Source organism: Lacerta agilis, chromosome 8 (assembly GCF_009819535.1).
Source record: "Lacerta agilis isolate rLacAgi1 chromosome 8, rLacAgi1.pri, whole genome shotgun sequence".
Taxonomy (NCBI): domain Eukaryota; kingdom Metazoa; phylum Chordata; class Lepidosauria; order Squamata; family Lacertidae; genus Lacerta; species Lacerta agilis.
Window position 1 is genome coordinate 26,009,761 of NC_046319.1, and position 22,229 is coordinate 26,031,989.

Here is a 22,229-nt window from a genome sequence, read left to right on the forward strand (position 1 = left end):
TAGCTGAGGCCATTTCTGGACCGGGATAGCCTGGTCTCAATTGTCCATGCTCCTAGTTAAATTTTTTTTTGCTTGGACTACTGTAATGTGCTCTATACGGGGCTGCCCTTGAAGACAGTTCAGCGGCTGCAGCTAGTACAGTTACTTGGATGCTGAGAGGGGCAGCATGATAGGACCTTGTGCCACTGGTCCTGAAAGCCCTGCACTGGCTGCTGGTGAACTGCCAGGGCCCAATTAAAGGTATAGGTGCTAGCATACAAAGCCCTAAATGGCTTGGGACCCAAATACCTAAACAAGTGCCTTCCTCAGTACCAACCACAGTGGACCCTCACTAACTTTACCCAGACATTTGGTGGCTGAAGAAGACTGTTCCTGGCAGCCCCAAGATCACTGGATGGAAGACTGTTTTTAGCTGTCATTTTTAGAATGTTCTAACCTGTTTCAGAATGTTCTTGTTTTTAAACTGTGTATCTGTCTGCTGCTCTGGTCTCCATCAGGAGGAAGGGTGGGGTATAAATTAAATGCATTAATAATAATAATAATAATAATAACAACAACAACAACAACAACAACAACAACAATAATAATAATAATAATGCATAAATAGCTCCAACCCCTGTTGCTGTCTTCTGTGAATTAGGGGGTGACTTTTTGAAGTGGCAGGGCCCCCTCCTGTGCTCATGAAGGCTACCTATACATGTCAGAACCTTCACCCACTAACTTTTAAAAATGTGCAAGCGGGGGCTCCCTGGCTCAGAAGATCACCCTCCAACTTGTGGAGGACCATTGCAGGGCTGACTGAAAAGGTGTGTGTGTGTGGGGGGGGGGGTTGATAGAGGTTGGAGCTTACACAGTCGTACTCACCCCCACAAGTGTTTGCTTAATGAGTATGTAATTCCTGAAGCGGTCTACGGTGTCCATTGATTTCAGGAGGTAAACGTGGGGGCGAGAGGGTTTTCTCTGGTAGGCTGATGTTTTGCTGCTGCCCACCAGCCCTCCTCAGCACGCTCTCTGCTGAAATCAATGGAGAGGCTATTTATTAATTTATAAATGTTTTCATGCCGTCCTTCAATCACATTCCCAGGATGGTTTACAAAAAGACTAAAAATGTAAAAACAAAAAAGGGGGGGGGAGTCACACAATTGTAAAAGCAGAATAAAACAGCAGTCTTCAAAATGCATTTAAAAAAACCTAGGGGTTTTTTTTTTGGTTTTTTTTTAAGGCTTTGCCTGGTGAAAAAGGACCATGAAGCCAAACCTTTCTGGGTAGTGCAATCCACATCTGGGCTGTCACTGAGAAGGCTCCCAGGATTTCCTTTCTTCTTATTTACACATGTATTCATGGAGAAGAATTATTTGGGGTTGTTTTTTTTTTTAGCTTGATCTGCAGAAAGTGTTCCAGAATGATGATTGCACTCTATATTTCTTGCCAATTAATCAGTGCCAGTACACTCTTGCTTATAGGGAGGGAATTAGCGATGATCAATTAACGCCAAGGTAAATGCAGATAAAATAGTATTTATTTACACAGACTTGAAGTACATCTTGGGCTAACCTCTGATGGTAGTGGGGCCCTCAACTGAAGATCTTGACGTATGGGTAAGAGACGGGGTTCTTCCAGCACACTAGTCCCAACGACACATGAAAGCCTTTAAACGTCCAAAACAGCATCCCATCAATTTTGTTAAACCATCTTAAGAACGTAAGAAGATGTCTGCTGGATCAGACCAATTGCCCATCTAGTTCAGCATCCTGTTCTCACAGTGGCCAACCAGATGCCTTTGGGGAAACCCGTGAGCAGGACCCAAGCACAAGAACGGTCTCCCCTTGCTGTGGTTTTCACCAATTTTAAAAGGTGCTGCAAAACCCCCCAGCTCCACTCTGCATTTGACTGAGCTTCAAAACATTCTCCAGCGGACTAAAAATTGCTTGAAAGTGTTTGAAGTGGTTACGGGATGGGCATCTTAATTTAAAAATGCTCACCCCATGCTTTCCCCATCCCCACCCCATGGGTCCTTGGCCTCTCCTAGGCAGTCCTGTCCATCACATTGCAGCTTCTGCTGAGTGTGTCAGACAGGGGTAGCCAATGTAGAATGCCCTTTGCCCCAGACAGCATAGCCAGCAGCCAGGGCTGTAGTCCAAAACATCAGGAAGAAACCATGTGGGCTGCCTCTGCTCATGAGCTGCAGGAGCAAAATTCACACTTGCATAGGAGTGGAGTGGTGCAAAAGTGGACGGAGCTTTCTTGCACTTTGTACTAGTTTTTTTTTTTTTTGCAAGCTGCCTCCCTCACCCTCTGCGTCTTGCATCTCTCTGCTTACTTATGGGCCCCCAAATCCACACAGAAAATTATCAAAAAGGATTTTGTGGTCTGAACAAAGTTTAACCTTCACACTTGTAAAAAAAACCAGTTTCATTGCGGTGCAACGGACATAACTTTGCTCAGCTCTGTGGATGTGGGGTGGTGGGTGGTTGAGGATGCCACCCTTATATTTTTAGAAAGGACAGAAAGTACTTAAGGGTTATAAAAGGTTAATGCTTTGGAGTCTGTACTCAGAAACTTGGCATAGTTAATCACTGCGCCAGGGAATTTTCCTAACCGGAATCCACTTACTGGTTGTTTATAGACATCAGATTATGATAGTACATGCTAAACTTGCTACCTTGTCGTGAGACATCCCGACAGACCTCTTACCATGTGACAAATTGTACAGATCCCTGATGGATAAACAGAAGGACAAACAGAGGTATTCATTGGGTGAAATTAGTTTTAGACTTTGGATTCCATTGTCCTGTCTCTTCATTTATTACACCTGTTACATTTCTTCCATAGTGCTCAAGGTGGCGTACGTGGTTTTTGCCTCTTCCCATTTTGTCGTCACAACAACCCTGCAAAGTAGGTTAGGCTGAGAGACAGTGGCTGACCCAGCGAGCTTCTTGGCTGAGTGGGGACTTGAACCCTGGTCTCTCCCACTAACCACTACACCACACTGGCTGTCAGTGCACATAACCCTTTTAGATGGTTATGTGTTACTGCGCTTCAAAATACCCTGTTGTGTTTTTTTGGGGGGGGGACCCTCCCCAAAGTCCTACTCTAATGGTATCACTGGAAATCTACTGTAAAGGGTAAAACTCCCATATACAAAGTAAAAAATACACTTCCCAGCCACATAGATTCTTATTCTACCCCCACCACGGCAGCGGGGAGGTAGTTGAGAAGGAAAGCAAGTGTATTATACTGCTTGCCCTAGAGGTGCTTCAGGGATATTAAGAGTACCACAAGAAGATTATACTGTTTACGAGATAAAAGGGTATGTGACAAAGGTTTATATTTAGAGCACTCTGTATGAGTGAGCGGGGTGTTCTTTTCAGTGCGCCGAGAGTGTGTGCTTCTTTCTGTATAGGATGCTTGCAATTGCACACCATTTGTCCAGAACGCAGCAGCAGCAGCAGCAGCGGTCGCGCCCCCAGATTTTGAACGTTTCCTGCAACGGCAGACTTCAAGCGTGCTGAGAAATAATTCAAGATGGCAACAGATGCGGAGGCCGTTTTAGCAGTTCTCTGTTCAACTTGAGGGCCAATCGAGGCATTATGGCCCCCTTGTGGAGGGCGCAAATGGGCATTCCCACACACCGCAGTGCTCCACACACCAGCCGTAATCATCCAGAATTCCTTTACGATGTACACCAGCCCAGTTGTGGCCATCTCCACGGCAGCGGCAGAAACTGCCACCGATTCTTCGCGCAAGTGCGGAGACACTACAGAGATCAGAGTGAGCAGGAAAAGGGCCGGCAGCTTCTGCTGCTCTTAGAGGCTCTTGGTGGATGCCAGGCAATAGCAAAGTGCAAAGAGTCCATATATATATATATATATATATATATATGGCTTTGTGGTTCTGTGTCTAATCTTACCTTTTTCTAAAATTCATTTATTGGTGTGTGTGTGTTTTTCTTTTTATAAAGCTCCCAAAGAAGAAAATAAAATAAAATTGGGATTAAGGATATTTCTCAGGATGGTGGAGGGTGTGTGTGTGTGTGTGTGTGTGTGCGCGCGCTGTGTCCCGTTGTTGTGGTACTAGTGGCACTCGCTCTTCTTCCGACAGGAAATGCTCGAGGGGGGAGGAAACACACACAAAAAAATGTGGGGTCGAGGAGGGTCAGTTGTGGGTAAGTGAGAAAAGTCCCTATTTTGATCTGAGGAATATTAGAGGGTATGAGTTTCTTGTGCACAGGTAGCAGGAAACTCTCCAAAGTCGACCGTCGACAGTTGTTAGGTCACACAAACTAACCAAACAAGTGAAAAATATAGTATATGCTTTGATAGATGACCTACATGTGTAGAGATGTGAAAACTGCAAAAGAGAGAGAGCTTTAGCCTTGGATTCAGACAGAAACCAAGCATTGGTCAGATTCTGTCTCCAGCTTGCTGCTTTTCTTTTGACTCGCATCACTGCAAATTTCAGCTCTGGATTTGTCCTTCTGCCTAAGGGGTCCGACCCATTTTCCAGTCTCAAGCCTATTCCTTTGTCCCACTTAATGGCCCATCACCAAGGTGATCACCCCCTCAGGAAACTACCCTGGCTTATATTTAAACACTTGCTGGATCCAGGGGTTAGAAGGGTCTTGGCATGCAGCCTACTTCCCCCCCCATTCCCCCCAAAAACCTCGTAACACTACATTTCTTGCCTTGAAAAGTCCATTCATGCTAACACTCTTTTCCCCTCTTAACCAACAGGAAAGAATTGGTACCTGGTGCATTTGGACCTCACAGTGACAGATGTAAACGACAATGTCCCTGAATGGGCCATGGAGCCTTTCCCTTACCTAGCAACTGTTTCCCCTAAAGCTGCAGCAGGCACAAAAGTGTACAAGCTCTTGGCTAAGGATCAAGATGAAGATGAAAATGGAGCCGTTGAGTATTTTCTGGTGGAAGGTAAATGCATGCAGCTTCTGAAAGCACAGGTGGAGTGTTTCTGTGTGGATTTGTGGATTTCCCCCCTCCTGTACTTGGTGGGGCTTTTTTGGTATTTATTTCTACAACACCATTCTGATCAAAACCCGGTCAAATTAGCTATTATTTAAAGACAGTGGAGACTGGTGCCCATTGGGACCACAAGGGTAAAAAGCAGGGAGGCCAACAGCAGGTGGCGCCAGAGTCAAAGACAGGCAGATGCAACAGAAAGCCCAGTTCCACCTAAGAAGATTCCACCTAAACATTAGGAAGAACTTCCTGACAGTGAGAGCTGTTTGGCAGTGGAATTTGCTGCCAAGGAGTGTGGTGGAGTCTCCTTCTTTGGAGGTCTTTAAGCAGAGGCTTGACAGCCATCTGTCAGGAATGCTTTGATGGTGTTTCCTGCTTGGCAGGGGGTTGGACTGGATGGCCCTTGTGGTCTCTTCCAACTCTATGATTCTATGATTCTCCACTTTCCTGCTGAGTTCTACAGAGACAACACTAAGAGGAGAAAGAGGAAGCTGACAGTCACTGCCACCCCCCAAGACCAGGCTTCTTCAGCCTCTGCCCTCCAGATGTTTTGAAACTACAATTCCCACCACCCCAGACCACTGGTCCTGCTAGCTAGGGATCATGGGAGTTGTAGGCCAGAAACATCTGGAGGGCCGAGGTTGAGGAAGCCTGCCCAAGACTAATTGTTAGTAAGGATGCAGGCAGCTGGTGGGCTGGCTGAGGGCAGACTGAACTTGGTGGAGTCTCGTTCACCCTAAGGGGTGAATGAGAGGGAGGGGCTGTAGGTCAGTGGTAGAGCACATGCTTTGCATCCAGAAGGTCCCAGGTGCAACCTGTTTCACCTGTAGATAAATGCATCTCAAGCTTCTCTGCGAAGGACCCCAGCAGATTGGCTCAGCAGGAAAATTGGACCCACTAGCCTTGCTGCCACCTCACTCACCCCTTCTGGAAAGAAGCCACTACTCATCTGTTGGGGTGTCAGCCTTTGCCTCACCATGCCATCTGCTGCTGACTCCTGTCTACCTCCTTGAACTAACCAGGAGCCACTTACAAGCTGTTAAGAAACTTGATTTCTCCCCCCCTCCCACCCCGAGTTCCTGGTCATGTCAGAACCTTCAAGTGAACATTTGCCGCTAAGCGGTGGAGATAGCTCCTGTGGTTATATATTTATTTGTCCCTATCCAGCCCCTTCCTTCCAAAGGAGCCTGCCCCCAATAGATTGAAAGCATGGGGAGGGGGACCCTAATGTTAAACCAGTTACCCACTTCAAAATATGGACCTGTTGACCACGTTCCTGAACGTGGTTGGTTTTTTTTTTTTTTTTTTTTTGCTCCTTCACAGGTGGAGAGAACAGATTTGAAGTTGAAAAAGATACTGGCTGGATCAAAACAACCGGTTTGCCTCTGGTGAAGGAGAGGGAATATTTGCTGACTGTGCTGGCAGCTGACAAACCAGGGCGCCAGGGTTCCCCAGCCTCAGTGTCTGTAGTCGCCGGACGTCGACCGCCACAGTTTGCCAACACGTCGTACTCCGTTTACGTCCCTGAAAATCTGCCACTGGGAGAACCGTGAGTGCCAAAATTGTGATGACGGATGTACCCTGCACTTTTAATGGCATTTTGAGAGCAGGCCTCTTCAGTTAGATTTATCAGTGAGAAAGAAAAGTTTAAGTTCAGCTGATGTGTGCTGCTTGTTAATAAATTGTGAGTCCTAAATTACTATGTTGAATTGGGGAACTCCTTACAGAAGACAACACAAGCAGGAGGTCGATTGGTTTAATCAAAAGGTTGAATAGTGCAAACAGAAAACCTCAAGGCACTGAAAATAAGCTAATAAAGTTCCATAATTTTGTTGTAGCTGGAACTGAGCTGTGTCTAAGGAACAGATGGGGGACAGGAATACTGGAAGTAGATACACATACAGTAGTTGGCACATCCAGGCAGCTGCTGTGCCCCAGAGCTGTGAAAAGTTGCAGAAGGTTAGACTAGATGATCCTTGGTACCCCTCCCAGTACTACATTTCTATTATTCTAAGTGCCACTTGTACCAGTGCCCACCCTGAGCCCCTCATGCTTGTTGGCTGAGCAGCCATTTTAATTTCCCACAATGCCCCAAAATGATGCTTTTTTCCAGGGGACTGGGGGGAATAAAATAACTGAAGCGTAGCCATTGTTGTCTAGTAAATCTCCTGACCTCAAGAGGGCCTCCACCAGAAGGCACTCAAAACTACAGATAGTACCCCATTTTGTGTTGGGGGTGTGTGTGTGTGAAGAGGCCAAAACTGAAGGAAGCAGATGTCCCTCTCAGTCTGAATCCTCCTTCCACCCCTCAATTAATGAGTCTCTTTTGCTCAGTTATATCCCAGCTAAGTCACTGAGGCCTTCGAAAGAATCACTATTAGTGACCCCAACATGGTCCAGACACACAACTTGTATACTGCAGGAGCTGTAAGTTCAGTATTGTGGGCCAATTTATATGGAAGCCCCTTCTGAGTAAGAGCAGAAGGGCCCTTCACCTCCCTTTTGAACTTCTGGCAGTCTACAAAATACCTTTTGGTTTCAGGATTCCGATTTTATAGTTAGTTTAAGCAGATTTCATCTTCATTGCATCGTTTCAGCCAGGGCCGTCTCATCATAGGGGCTGGGTGGCGTGGTCACCAGGGCAGCAGGCCCCCCGGGGCGCCCCCGCGAGCCCGCCGGCATACCGGGCGCCCACCCCCCCTCCCGAGGGGCAGCCAGCACGGGAGGGAGGTGGGCGGAGAGGCGGCCTACCGGGGGCGCCGGGGGATCGTCGCACCAGGGCGGCCGATCCCCTTAAGATGGCCCTGGTTTCAGCCCTACTGTACAGTGCTTAGAGAATACGGTATTCAAGCGGTATATAAATTGTGGAAAGAAAAGGAAACATTAAAACATATCTGGCTTTCAGATGACGCCTTGTCAGTGCAAATGGGTTGGGTGGTTGTAGGAGGCCTCCCATTGAGCTGAGCTGACGGACTGTACTTGCCTGCTCACGTGAGGTGATATACTATATAGCAACTCATCCTCTTTTCGGGATAAGAACTATTATAATCCTGCCAGATGTAGGGCTTGACCCATTAAAGTCTAGGGGACTCCCATGTACTTTGCTGAACTTTGGAGCTCATCTGACAATCTGTCATAATTTAGTGCATGTGTTATCGGATTAAACTTAAATGGTTTACTGTCCCGATTTACTGCCCCTGCATTCTAAGAACCATGTTTTCTTGCTGAAGCTGCCTCGAAAGCAAAACCAAAAATTGGCCACCGTGGGATCTGCTCTTCAGTCGTGCTTCTTCATTAGGTGCACAAGCGAGCAAGTGGTGTTTGCGGGAAGAATGTGATCCTTGACTGAATCTTCTTGAAGATCATCTGGACGTCTGCAGCTTCTGAAACGTGTATACATTGATTATACCAGCATGAAACTAGATTTTGATGGGATGCTCCTGGGTGATTCTGGCTGTACTAAAAAGCCCCAAATATTTAATTGGGGTAGGGAACCTATTTCCCCCCTGTTGAAAGTCTCTTGACCTCCTATGAAAAGGGTCAATTGTGGTCTGGAGCTGATGGTGTATGGAGCCAAAACCACTGGTGGGAAGAGTTTGCAGCATTGCATGGTTGCTCTGTGCCAGCCCATCTCTCTTTCTCTGTGTATGCCCACCTGTGCCCTCTTTTCTGCCTGGAAGTGCCCCTCCCCCCCGGCACCGCTTGACACAAGCGCCAATGGGTTGATTGCAGGAGGATTACACTCTCCATGTCTCCACCCCTTCCTCCCTTGTTTCCCCACCCACCCCTTTGACACAAGTCTGAATGGACTGGGAAGTAAAATGCAAAGGGGATCTCTCCCTTTATCCCTGGGGGGAGACCCAGAAGACCCAAGAGAGGTGGGTAGATCAGCTGCTTTCTTGCACAACAACTCCCAAGGAGCTGACATTGAGCCCAAGACCAAACATAAAGACTTCCGCTGTTGCTACATGCTTGTTAGGAGTGGTTAGTTAGCAGCAGGCCTCATATTATTTACCTGTTGAAATGGTAATGTGTAGAAATCTGAAAGTATTTACCTGCACCCCACCACCCTAGAGAGATGGCACGCAGGGCAATGTATTTGGCACTGAATGCCAAACTGAAGACTTAGTTCTTCCAACAATAACTGAGCTGTGCTGCAAGTCAATAATATGTCAATTTTGTGTGTGTGTGTGGGGGGGGGGTATGTTATCAAGAAAAAACAAGAAGAAAACCCATTTTTTTTGCCGTGATTGTTCAGCCTGTCATGCGTAAGAAAACAACCGAGGCTGCAATGAAGCAGGCTGCGAAAATGCATTCCTAATGCAGTTTCCCAGCAAGTAATCCTGATGGCTTTTGAAAGCTTTCCATCGTCGTCCTCCCAGTCATTTTGTTTCCTGATCTTCTGCACACATTGAGCTCGAGAGCATGAAAAAAAAAGAAAGAAAGACACAATACATCCCCAGCCATATAAAAGGCAATGCAAAGCAATTACATTATGACAAACCGTAATAAAGAAAAGTGACGACCCAAACAATTTTAATTCACAGTTCTGTTACCAGCAAGGACAGCACGAAACACCCTCTGATAGCAGCAACTCTTTTCAGGCGCTTCAGAGGGGGAGGCATGATGCCTCGTGGCTGCACCTCCATTCATGGATGAGAGGGCTCTCTCGGTGGCTACTAGCCATGATGGCTATGCTCTGCCCTCCACAATTGGAGGCAGCAATGCTTCTGAATAGCAGTTGCTGGAAACCGCAGGAGGGGAGAGGGCTCCTGTGCTCAGGTCCTACTGGTGGGTTTCCCCACAGGTGTCTGGTTGTGAAAACAGGATGATGGAATAGATGGGTCATTGGCCTGATCCAGTGTCAGGGCCGGGTGGCCGCTTTGCCCTGAGCGTAGCATGGTCTCCAGGAGCAGGGCCCCAGGTTACCAATAAGCTTTGGGGGAACGAGCCCCACTTTGGGCAAAGAGATTGCTGCATTGCAGCGGGCTGGACTAGATTACCCTTGTGGTCCCTTCCAGCTCTACAATTATATGATTCCAAGCCTGTTCCCCACCCCTGGTAAGCTCAGCCAGGGACAATCAGTGCTGCTCTTGCCTTGCACAGCTCTGATTCTTCATCTTTTGAGAGTTCCATCCTGGGTTGCGTTCCTTAGTTATACTGAGTGTAGGTTCACACCATACATTTAAAGCACACAGTTTCCCCCAAAGAGTACTGGGAATTGTAGTTTGTTTAGGGTTCTGGGAACTGTAGCACTGTGGGGGGGGGAAACTACAGTTCCCAGGAATCTTCCTTTTTTGGGGGGGGAGCTGTGTGTTTTAAGTGTGCATTGGATGTGCTTCACATGCTTGGTGTGGATCTAGATGCGATGTGATGTTCCATAATTATATTAAAAATTTTGTCTGTTGCTTCCCAACAGGTGTTTCCAAAGTGGAGCGGCGTCCTATGGAAATGTTAGAAACCGGCTTCCTCTTGCGCTATTCATTGTTGATTTCTTTTAACCTTTTCCAGGTTCCTGACTGTGTCTGCTTTGTCACATCAAAACAAGTCCCTGAGCTACAGCCTCCTAACTAATCCGAACGGACTGTTCGGCATTAACCAGGGGACAGGGGACATCTACTTCAGTCGAAATCTGGATTACGAGAATGGCCAGCACCAATACCTCCTCCTGGTTCAAGCAAGAGAAAACCAGGGGCAGCTCAGCAGCACTGTTGAGGTCAGCAACCCTTAACAGCAATGCACATTCAATTCTCCGCTCCAGTCATTCCCTCTTTTTCCAGCGTCCCAATCTGTGGCTGCCATTGCTGATTTAGCCAGGACAGCATTGCTTACACACAATAGGGAGGTTCCAGCAGTCTGGGGGGTGGGGGTGGGATACTGAGGCTTGCCAAAGTACAAACAAACTTAAGAGAGGAGGGGAGGAGCAACAGCAAAACAACAACAACAACAACAACAACCACCACCACCACCCAATGAGAACTAACTGTGTCCAGTGGCTGTGCAATGCAATTTGGTGTGGGGGCGAGGGCAAATGGAATGGAGTGTCTGCAATCCTGAACTGGTGAGTTTTCATGAGGCTTTTGTTTACAAAAAATCCAGAAAGTGCTGCAGAAACATGGAGGACTGAATCTAAAATGGGGGGGGGGACATGAGAAACCGAGAGAACTGTAGTTGAACAGGTTTTTCCATTCCTGTTTGAAAACGACTTTTCAAAAAGAAACTCCCTGAAAAATATTGGAGGAGTTTTGAGAGAAATCCTAACATCTTACATTAAAAACTGTGGATACTTGGCAGCAGCAGAGGCCAGGGTGGTGGAATGTGGGGGCCACGAAGCTGCCCTCTTGACGGTGGGGTGGCTGCAGTGAGTTTGGGGGGGTGGCTGTGCAGACGCACAAGAGGAGCCAATCCACTTTTCGCACTGCTAAACACTCCCTTGCCTTGTCCTTTTTTCTAGGTTTGGGTTGTGATCACAGACGTGAACGATTGTGCCCCAGAATTCCAGCAGTCGATCTACACCAGAGACAACGTCCCCGAAACCGTGACTGTAACAACTGCACTTCTACAAGGTTTGCAAAAGATTTTCACATTTTGTTGTCAGACTTTCCCCTTGACTCACCTGAAATCCTGGAGCGCCATCACTGCCATCAGTTAAGCATAGACCAGGTACAGCCAATGGCCGTGCTCTCCAGGTCATGTCACCCAACAGATCCCATAACAGCTGATGGCAGGAGCTGGATCCTTAGCAACACCTGAAGTTAACCTCTTGGAGTTGATGGGTCCATGGTTTGATTTCTGTATGAGGTTTCCTCTTACAACTTCCTCTGCATAGCTGTCAACTTTTCCCTTTTCTTGCAAGGAATTCTATTTGGAATAAGGGAGTTTCCCTTAAAAAAAGGGAAAAGTTGACAGTTATGTTCCTGTGCCTCTGTATATTTGGTCAGCTCTTGTCCTTCTGCAGTGTGTGATATTGGATAGGACATCTTCAACATATGCATCTTGAAGGCTGAAGATCACACCAACTTCACACATACATAGGAAAAAACACACAGCTGTGGATATGGCAACTGCCTAAATGAAGCCACCTCAAGGCAGTTGTTATTTTTTTACATGAAAGGCGCCATGCATGGTTTTTTTCCTGCCCCCTACCTAATTTAATCCCCACAACAACAGCCCTGTGAGGTAGGTTAGACTGAGAGACAATGACTGGCCCAAGGCCACCCAGTGAGCTTTTTGGCTGAGTGGGGATTTGCTTCCTGGTCTCTCCCAGGTATCAGTCTGACACTAACCACTACACCACACTGTCTCTCATGGCCTTTGTGCCTTTGGACAACTTCATTGCTGAGCATGGAGCATGTCTGATAAAGGCCCCAGGCCTAGCTTGCAGTCCGCAGAGCTTGCAGAGCCAGCATGATGTACCCTTATCTCTGCTCTTAAACCAGCATCTTGTTTTTTTAAATCCTTGAATATAATTTTTTGCAAGCAAAAAATCCTGAAAGGTCTCTTCCCTCCCCACCCTTTGCCCCCCAACAGTGTCAGCCCATGACTGTGATTCTGAAGAAAATGCGGAAATCCTCTATTACACCCTGAGCTCAGAGTTTAGCATTTCCAGTCACGGAACCATCTTCCCAGCCACAGAGTTGGATTACGAGCGTCCTAATCACCTGTATGAGTTCGTAATCATGGCGGTAGATAAAGGAGAGCCCCCAAGAACTGGGACAGCGACGGTCAGGATCCGCCTCACAAACATCAATGACGAAGTTCCCAAGTTCTCACAAACAATGTAAGTATACTCCTGTTGTTGTTGTTGTTGTTGTTGTTGTTTGATTAGTACCATGTCGGAGTTTCCATGCGATGATTGCGGCATCCTGGTGGTGTTTGATTATCCCCAGGTCATTGTGTGGAACGAGGTGGGATTTCGGGGGTGCCAGTAATAGCTGTCTGCTCCCACTGGGGTTGATTCATGTGGTCCCTTATAAGCTAACCCCTTCCTCAAGATCAGGGGTCAGCAAGGTTTATCTTGCTTGTGCTGGATCGGTCCCGTGGAGATCCCTCCATGGGCCGCATCGCGCACATGCAATTTTTGGCATCTGCGCAGACGTGATTTTTGGCGCTGCAGAAGCGGGTCCCCGTGCTGCGCTGCACCAATTTAGCGCAGCAAGTGGGCGGCTTAGTTTGGGGGCGGCTCATGGGTTGGTCAAACGACCTCCATGGGTCACTTCTGGCCCAGGGGCGTTAGGTTGCTGACCCCTGCTCAAGATGGTCATATGCCAAAACACTGATTTCAAGAAAGTGTGGCTGAATCACGGCTGGCTGGACTGACACTGCTATGGAGGGTTTAAAATGCTGAACAGTCACCCACCGGGAAGCATTTTACAGTGTTCCCTATGCAGGTGCTGCAGTATTTCAATCCATTCTTCGTAACCAAAGTATAGAGCAGATGAGGTGAAAATGTTTTGGGCAAAAAGTTCCCGTTTTAACAAGTTTATATATTTGTCAGTTTAAAAGATGTTGCTTCACTGGCTCTGCACTGGTTGCGGCTGCTTCAAATGCAACACAATTCTTAACACAAAAAGTGCTTTTGTCTGTGAAATGGTTTCTGCTGCTCTTATTGCCTTTACATATTGAATTTAGTTAAGTTGCCTTTGTGGATATTTAAAAAAGCAAGGTTAGCATTCAGGTGTTTTAAAGCATGGTGAGCAAATCATAGGAGTGGAAGCGTCATGTGTGATGCTCCGTACCCCCGAATAAATCAGCCTTTTAAATAAGCCAACCCAAGTTGCTAGCCTGCTAAGAGACCAGCAGCCAGCCTCTGCCAGCTCATTCACTTGCCTTCATGGAATTCTTGGCCACCTGTGGCTACCAGGTGACTTGTTAAATACAAGGACCTATATACACAGTATACATACATATCAACAGGATGCCCTATGACAGAGGGGTTTTAAAAAATCAGGGATAGGAGAACCCATAGCCCTCCAGATATTGTTGGACTACGATAGCAATCACTCCTGACTATTGGCCATTCTGGCTGTTGCTGACAGGAATTAAAATCCAGTAAGACTCAAGCTCTTGTGCTGCAATCCTGCTTGCTGGTTTCCCCCAGGCAGCTGTGAGAACAGGATGCTGCGCTAAATGAGCCACTGGCCTGACCCAGCAGTTTCTTCTTAGGTTCTTAACACCTGGAGGGCCACACTTCTCTTTTGCATAGTGTCCTTTCTTTTTCCTGAATGGGGAAGCGATTGGGGATGTCTTTTCTTACTGTCTTTCCACTGCATTTAGCACTCGAGATTTGATTCCCTTTAACCCCGTTTCCAAGTAACCACACTTAACATTATGCGCTTTGACAGCTATCGGAGTTTCGTTTCGGAGGATGCAGGTCCAAACACGCTCATAGCTACGGTTCATGCCATAGACCCTGATGGAGATGGTGTTGCTTACAGCATTACTGGAGGGAATCAAAAGGGAAACTTCATTATCGACCCTCAGAAAGGTAATTATGTCATTTCTGCATCTTAGATCTTTGGTTCCCATATAGTTTTTTTGGCTCCCAGGTGTCACGTGTGATCAGAGGTGGGCCAGAATTTGTGTCTAAGCTGTTATACCGGTAGTTATTCATGTGACATCATGTCTATTGAATCCTAGTCATTGGTTTCCTTGCCGTTGGGAATTGCTTCTCATCTGTATGCAGATGTGTTGAATTCATAGCGTTTCTCTGCTGCTCTTAATGACTCTGATCTCATAGCATTCCCTATAACAGAAAGCAGGAATGTGTGCCTTCTTGACTTACATTGCTCGAGGATTTCATTTGGTCCTTGCATTTAAGCAAACTGACCTAAGTCATACTTCCCAGATGAATGTATGGATTGGAATGCAGTTATTCTTTGGTTTAATGCTTCTCTGAACTTTGCAATGCACTTCTTGGCTTTAAAAAATCATCAAAAATGCCTATATAAATGTGTATTTAAGACTAAAATGCGTTCAAGAATGCAAATTTTAATGATAAAATGTGGTAGTTCTTACTTGGAGTAACTGATGACTTTTCCTGATGTGACTCCAGTCAAACTCTTTGCCTGTCTTTCTGCACTCTCCTGAGCCAGGGAGCTAATGAGAAGTAAATAAGATGCCACAGATCTGCCATTCTTTTCTCTGATATGTCTTAGGGGTTCACTTACCATAAAAAATTAATTTTTTATGCAACTAGTGCTTTTGCAGTATTAATGCTCCAGATCTGAATATATTTCAGAAGCCGGAAACAGATGCCATCAAACGATGGTACAAGGAATTGACTCAAACATCTTCCTATAGAGATGGCAACTTTCCACACCCCTTTATGGCTTGTTTTATGTTACAAATACTTAGTGGCCTCATAATGCCACAGGTGTTAAGGTAAAATTGCCAGTGATGCAAACTATTCCGCTGATGTTTACGCCATTTAATTGCTGCAGTTCTACTACCAAGAAACTGGTACTGCATAGTGCTCCTATGCTGAAAGATCTGGCAACTCAACACCACTTTTTGGGGGGCGGGGGGCGGGTCTGGCCTTCCTCAGCTGGGTGCCCTCCATATGTTGGTCATATTGACTGGGGCTGATGTGAGTTGTAGTTCATAACATTTGGAGGGGCAGCAGATTGGGAGAGCTGATCTAAACAACAGAATCGATGATGGGTCGAACTCCAAAACTGGGGATGGGTGGAATTTAAAGACTAGATTTTGAGTCGAAAGAACACCCTCCCCTGGCAAAGAATTCATCTCAGATTAGAGATGACACCAGGAACTGTGGGAAATGGCACCACCATGATTCCCAACATTCCTCTGATGATACAGTGCTCATCTACAGCAGGACCCAGGGATGCCGGGAGCAACTTTTTCAGTGGTTCCCCATTTCCCTGTTTTAGGGATGCCAAAGAATTCCCACAAAACCAGGAACGGGAGTGGAAATTTCCCATTCCTGCTTATTTGAGCCATGTCCGGAACAGAAATCAATCTAGCAGATACATTCAGTATTGACTGTTGTTGTTGGTTTCAGTCCACAAAGGGCATGTCACTGATGACACCTTGCCCCCTGCACTTTGTATTCCATTTCCTTTGGAACTGGAATAACGGTAACATCACTAATTCCATGAAATTTCATCACAGCCGTCAGCAAGATGAATAAGGTTATTTTTTTTTGTCAGAAGCCGAACTGTAGCAGAACAGAGACAGTACTGCATGCAGTGATTAAAGGCCAGAATGGAAGCTGATTCCTTCCTACACCCATAGCCTGTCTACTGCTGTGTGTGCAGCTGTATCCCAGCCCAAAAACCCTGACACACCATTTCTGATTAGCCTTTCCCACTACCTCCTGCTGGGTGGGGTCTCTGCGGCATGAACTTGTGGACTGATTTGTTCCAAACCCAATCCAGAATTCACTTTTTGTTTTAACTTCCGGAAGATGTTTCCCCACAAATGTGGTGGTGCTGAATTATTGGCTCATGATTGGCATGCAAAATAAGTACACAAATGTGTATTTCAGTTAATAAGATCTGGTGAAGAATTGCACCCACTGGAGTTTTAGGTTTTATTTTATGAAATCTCAAGCCATGCTAAATCTGCTTGTCCTCAAAGTGCCTTAGCAATTATTATTATTATTTTTATGCAGGAGATTAACACATTTCCTCTGTTGGACAGTTGTGTTTGGTTGCCAATTGTAGTTTTCTAGCTGTTGTGGAGATGGCCTTAGCACATACCCATCTTTTCTGTAACAGGTGTTATTCTGTGTTGCCTTTTGACTTTGGTACCCCCTGCTTGGTCAAACTCCCCCAAATCTATGCTGTCTCCTTGGGCAGTTTTATTTTAATATAGCGCTGTCAATGAAAATTTGCTTGATACCCTGAAATGCCAAGGTGAAGCTAAGACACATGTCAAAATACATGCAGTGAAGGCGAAAGCGTTTGCAAGGGGAAGTGAGTGGCACTTGTCATCTTCATAACCGTCCATTTGCAAACGACACTTCTTATTACATCGGATAAATAAAAGACACGATGGGATGGTGCTGGCACAGGCATAAATGACATCTGCTCACTGCAGCTTTTTAAATAGCTGAAGTTTGTGTTGCTTTTTAAAACAAACTTGTTTTAAAAATCTATTTCTGATTTTGCCAGCCCTCGTATGACCCATAAGGTTACTGCACCCCAGGGCCCAGTGGAACAGAAGCTCCTCAGAGCAACTGTCAGCTTTGCTCTTTAAAGACCGGCAGAGGGTCAGAATGCAAATACAATATACCCGAAAAATTGCTGCAGAGCTCGGATCTGGGACCTCCCCCCCCCCCGTCCCCCAAATCACGTTCTCATTCAAACAGTAGTGGGCATTTTGTCCCTCTGTCTGAAACAAGGTGGTGGTACAATTTTAGGGGAAGGACTGGGGCAAACCAGTTCAGCTTGTTTCTAGGGTAGTGGGAGTACTTAAGGGGGATAATTGCAGTGGCAGCAGATATTTTGGGTTTCTTGTTTTATTTTTTACAGTTTAAAAATGGCATTAGTTCAATCAATCAATCAATCAATCAATCTGTAAGGTCCGTGTGGTGGTTGCTCGTGAGTAACGAGGCAAGAGTCCAGCCTGTCTTTTAACAGGTTTATTGTGAACAGGTTTACAGTGCAGAGCTACAATTCCATGTCTGTATCAGTCACTCGCAGAATCCGGGAGTGGCCCCTTCCGATTGCGACCCCAACATAAGAATTTCGGCATCCCCAGTCTCTGCCTCCCCTCCTTGCATTTCACCCCTCTGCGGGGTTCGGGCGATGGAAATGGCGTGCCCCCCTTTTTGCCCGCTGGTCGAGGGGAGTGCAGGGTCTCTACAGCATCCCCAGAGCCCCTACGCTCATGGCCCATGGTTTCCTGCCATTCCCCACTGGAGACGTCGCTGTTTCCTTCGCTGGAGGAGGTGCTGCTAGTCAGATGGGGTCTGGGCTCCTTGTAGCCTCCCGAGAGCCCTTTCACCACCTTGCGCTGAGCCGGGGACAGTTCCCTGACACAATCAATCAGTGGATCTATAATATAAGTTAAATATTATACCCTGCACATAGAAAGCTAGCGTTTTAAGGATAGGGTTCAGCTAGAAGTTGTGCAAGGAAGTATTTTCATAACACAAGGGGAACATTCAAACAAGTTATTCCCTCACCCTCTCTAGCCAGAGTTGGTTTGGTCCAGCAAGAGCTATATTGCATAATTCTGCTGGACATGATTACCTGATATAGCTAATCATTTGGCATTTTCGCATGGCACGAAGCTACTGTTTTTGAAATTCAAACATTTGGCAAACCAGCTATAAGAGGTGTTCTGGGATTGATTTACATCCTACCCTTCAACTGGGTTGTTCAGTGCATGGTTTCCGACAACACTTCTGCAAAAGAGAGCGACTGGCTCAGAGTCACTCTGGTGCCCTGTGACCACACCAGCAGTTACAACAGCAAAAGACATTTGTCATATTTTAAAGCACTCTGTTGCTCCAGTGGGTGGGGTTGGAACAAAGAGGTGGGAATCGCAAAGAGCAGATTGCGGCTTAACGACAGGGGACACCCTTTAACGGCAAGAGTTTTCCGACAGTGAAACGGCCTGTCTCAGGAGGTGGTGGGCTCTCCTTTGCTGGGGGCATTTAGGCAGACATTGGGCACCCATCTGTCAAGGTGTTTGTAGTTGCATGACCCCCACCATGGAGCAGGGGGTCCAACTAAAGGACCTCCAAGGTCCCTTATGCCTTTCAAGTTCCATGATTCCGAACTGTCCTCTCTTTGAAACAAAATAGAAAATTCTTTCCAGTAGCACCTTAGAGACCAACTGAGTTAGTTCTTGGTATGAGCTTTCGTGTGCATGCACACTTCTTCAGATACACTGAAACAGAAGTCACCAGATCCTTAAATATAGTGAGGGAGTGGGGAGGGGTATTATTCAGAAGGGTGGTGGGAATGGGTGATCAGCTGATAGGTGTGGAAAACCTGTTGACGACTCTTAACGGCTGCAATTAGTCTTGCAGGGAAAGGCAAGGGGTGAGATGGCTAAAGATAGCTTTGTTATGTATAATGAGATAAGAATCCAATGTCTTTGTTCAGACCAGGTTTCTCCATGGTTTTAAGTTTAGTGATTAGTTGCAATTTAAGTTTGGTGATTAGTTGCAATACCCCTCCCCACTCCCTCACTATATTTAAGGATCTGGTGACTTCTGTTTCAGTGTATCTGAAGAAGTGTGCATGCACACGAAAGCTCATACCAAGAACTAACTCAGTTGGTCTCTAAGGTGCTACCGGAAAGAATTTTCTATTTTGTTTCGACTATGGCAGACCAACACGGCTACCCACCTGTAACTGTCCTCTCTTTGAAATCTTTCACAGGGTTAATCCGCCTTCGCTCAAGCCCGCTTCCCAGGCTGCAGGGTCCGGAGTATGTCCTTAACATCACGGCTACAGATGACAATGCCTCTGGTGGACCTCGCTCTCTTACAAGCACCGCTTTGGTCATTGTGCATGTGGATGATGTCAATAACAACAAACCTGTGTTTCAGAAGGTAAACAGGCTCCCTTGCGTCATGTCAAATACTTGGAGAGAGCAACTATGTACCCCCTTCTGTTTTGGCACACGGCATTCACGAAGAGCTAAGAGTGCAGCTTCTATGAACTTTATATTGGTGGTAGGGGGGAGCAGGTAGAGGTTTCTTTCATACCCTGTGGTAGCCCCGGTGCAGGGCTGGAGGCTCGTGCCTGCTGTTTACAATACAAAAAAATTAAAATAAAATAAAAGTTCTCATACTTTTCAGAAGGCCATGGTCCTCCCCGTGGTTTCTGCATCAGGTCTCCTGCTCAAGGACAAAACTATGCAGCTGAGATCATGATAGTTTGACCCTTATTTGTTGAGTGATTGGAGTTGATTGCCAATATTCTGGATTTTGCAGTATATGTCAAATTGTATTTAAGCGTGTTTTTGCATTATTATCATTGTTATTAATATTTTTGACAGTGCCAGCATTATCGTGAGCATGCCTCTGTGCTGGAAAACCAGCCAGTGGGAACCTTCGTGTTGCAAGTGGAGGCAACAGACGCAGATGAAGGGTCCAATGGCCAAGTGAAATATGGCTTGATGCACAGAGAGGGCACCCTCCCCGCTTTTAACATCCACCCTGACACAGGTAAAGCCACTGTGTTGCAGCTTCATTGCACCTAGTGAGAATACAGAGGTGCCAGGTGACTGGGCCTTTAAAGGATAAAATTATCAAGCTGAAAAATCCACAGACAGGCAGGAATGGAAGCATCTGTCAGTTTTGCTTCTCTCACCTCCTTATTTTTCCAATCTTAACATTCAGCTCTCCATAAGTTTCTGCAGCAATTTTCACTTCGGGGGGAAAATCTACATGAAAATTATTCAACGTTTTAGTGTGAATTTCTCCTAATAAACACATTTTTGTATGCAGCTGTGACAAACGTGCACATTTTTTTTTGCAAGAAATTTCCCCTAATAAAATGCAGTTTTGTATCTAATTTTCACTATCTTAATTATCTCTACAAACATTTCTCTGATACATGCATTTTTGTAAACATTGCTTGGAGAACTGCATAGCAAAATTCAAAAAAGTGCTAATTTTGAAGGATGTCTGTGTTTTGGAAAGTGTAGGTTTGATAAATTCAGCTTTAGGTTGGTGCCTTTAGTGTGAACAACCAATGTGTCACAAAAATAAAACAATGAGCAGGTTTTTGAGTTCTTTGGAAGGTTACGTGTGGCAGATGGTAGTGGAAAGATGGGGTCAGATATTATTTGATGTTGAAGTTTATGTTTAGTTGCAGTCTTTAGGTTAAAATGGTTGGTGATAATAAAGGTATTACCTAGTTGTGGATTTTGGATTTTTTTCTAGTGGACCGACAGCCACTTACATTTACCCTGCAATAGTTTACTATTTACCTAAAGATACTACTGCTCAGATGCAGGCGAGCAGGCTGCATCTCTGTATCTCACTGACGGGTTGTAGATAAGGGTGGGGGAGAAATCCACTTCGGTTCACATTTTGATACAGACCTAACCAGTTCCCACTTCCTGTAACAATATGTGAACGGAACTGCAGCTACCTTTGCAAAATTCACACTTCTCTGAATTTTGTGGTGCAGTTCTCCCAAGTGAATGTGTATAAAAATGTGTGTGTTCAGGAAAAGTCTACATAAAACGCTTACATTTGTTAAAACGGCGTACAAAATTGTATGTTGCATTTTAAATTATTGTAACCTGCCCTGGTACCTTTTAAGGCAGGCATGTCCAAAGTCCATTTTGGGGGCCTAATCCGGCCCCTGTGACAGTTTATTTCCTTCTTTATTTTTAATCTGCATACCAAAAAATAAAGAAAAGAGATATAACATAGAGATATAACAGATATAACATAAAATTCACCACCTCTGTTACATGCTGCAAATAACATACATACATAATTCATACATTTTACATATTTACAGTCCTCCCTCCCTCCCCCCTTCCCTACCTCCCCCACCCATGTGCGATCTTATTTTGATTTATATTATCTTTTTCTGTTGTGTTATCTAATTATATACTTACTATTGTTCTTTATAATGTTATCCTGTATCCTTGGGAGTGAAATTTCAAATATTCAAATATTCAATTATTCTTTCCGTATTCTTCCATATACACTTCTACTCTCTCTCATTCCTTCTTAACTTTCTGAATAGAGCCCCATCTGGTTAACATCGTTAATTTTACCATAGCCATAAATTCACAGATCTTAGTTCTCCACTCCGATAACTCTGGTATTTTTCCTGTTTTCCAATTCTTTGCCACCAGTATCTGCGCTGCTGCTGTTCCGTAAAGAAATGTTTTTTTTAAAAAAAAAATCTTTAGAAATATCCGTTAATAAGCCCAGCAGGTATGCTTCTGGCTTCTTATGTATTGTGCATTTAAAGATTTTTTTAAATTCCTCATGTATTTTAGTCCAAAATTGTTTAATTTCCCTGCAACCCCACCACATATGTTAAAGTGTACCCACATAAGTTTGAATAATTTTTATAAATCTTAGCCAGTTTCACCGGCGTAAGGTACCAGCGGTAGCACATTTTCATAATGTTTTTCCTTATCGCATAACATGCTGTGAAATTTATATCTTCACTCCATAATTTATCCCATCTATCTAAATAGATTGTCTTGCCCAGATCTTGTGACCATTTTATTGTTGTTTCAGTGACAGTTTATTTCCTTTGGTAAAATCCCCCCAAAAGCTCAACAACATCAAGC

At 45.4% G+C, this 22,229-nt stretch overlaps 1 protein-coding gene across 1 annotated transcript in view; it reads left to right on the top strand.

The window, feature by feature from the left end:
* Positions 1-22,229, top strand: part of LOC117051056 (neural-cadherin-like) — a 187,689-nt gene that overhangs the window by 144,493 nt on the left and 20,967 nt on the right. The window contains exons 2-9 of the mRNA XM_033157107.1: positions 4,734-4,931; positions 6,303-6,528; positions 10,491-10,695; positions 11,434-11,545; positions 12,510-12,759; positions 14,324-14,466; positions 19,340-19,512; positions 19,962-20,130. Of these exons, the coding sequence (XP_033012998.1) occupies positions 4,734-4,931; positions 6,303-6,528; positions 10,491-10,695; positions 11,434-11,545; positions 12,510-12,759; positions 14,324-14,466; positions 19,340-19,512; positions 19,962-20,130 (1,476 nt within the window). The remainder of the gene's footprint in view (positions 1-4,733; positions 4,932-6,302; positions 6,529-10,490; positions 10,696-11,433; positions 11,546-12,509; positions 12,760-14,323; positions 14,467-19,339; positions 19,513-19,961; positions 20,131-22,229) is intronic.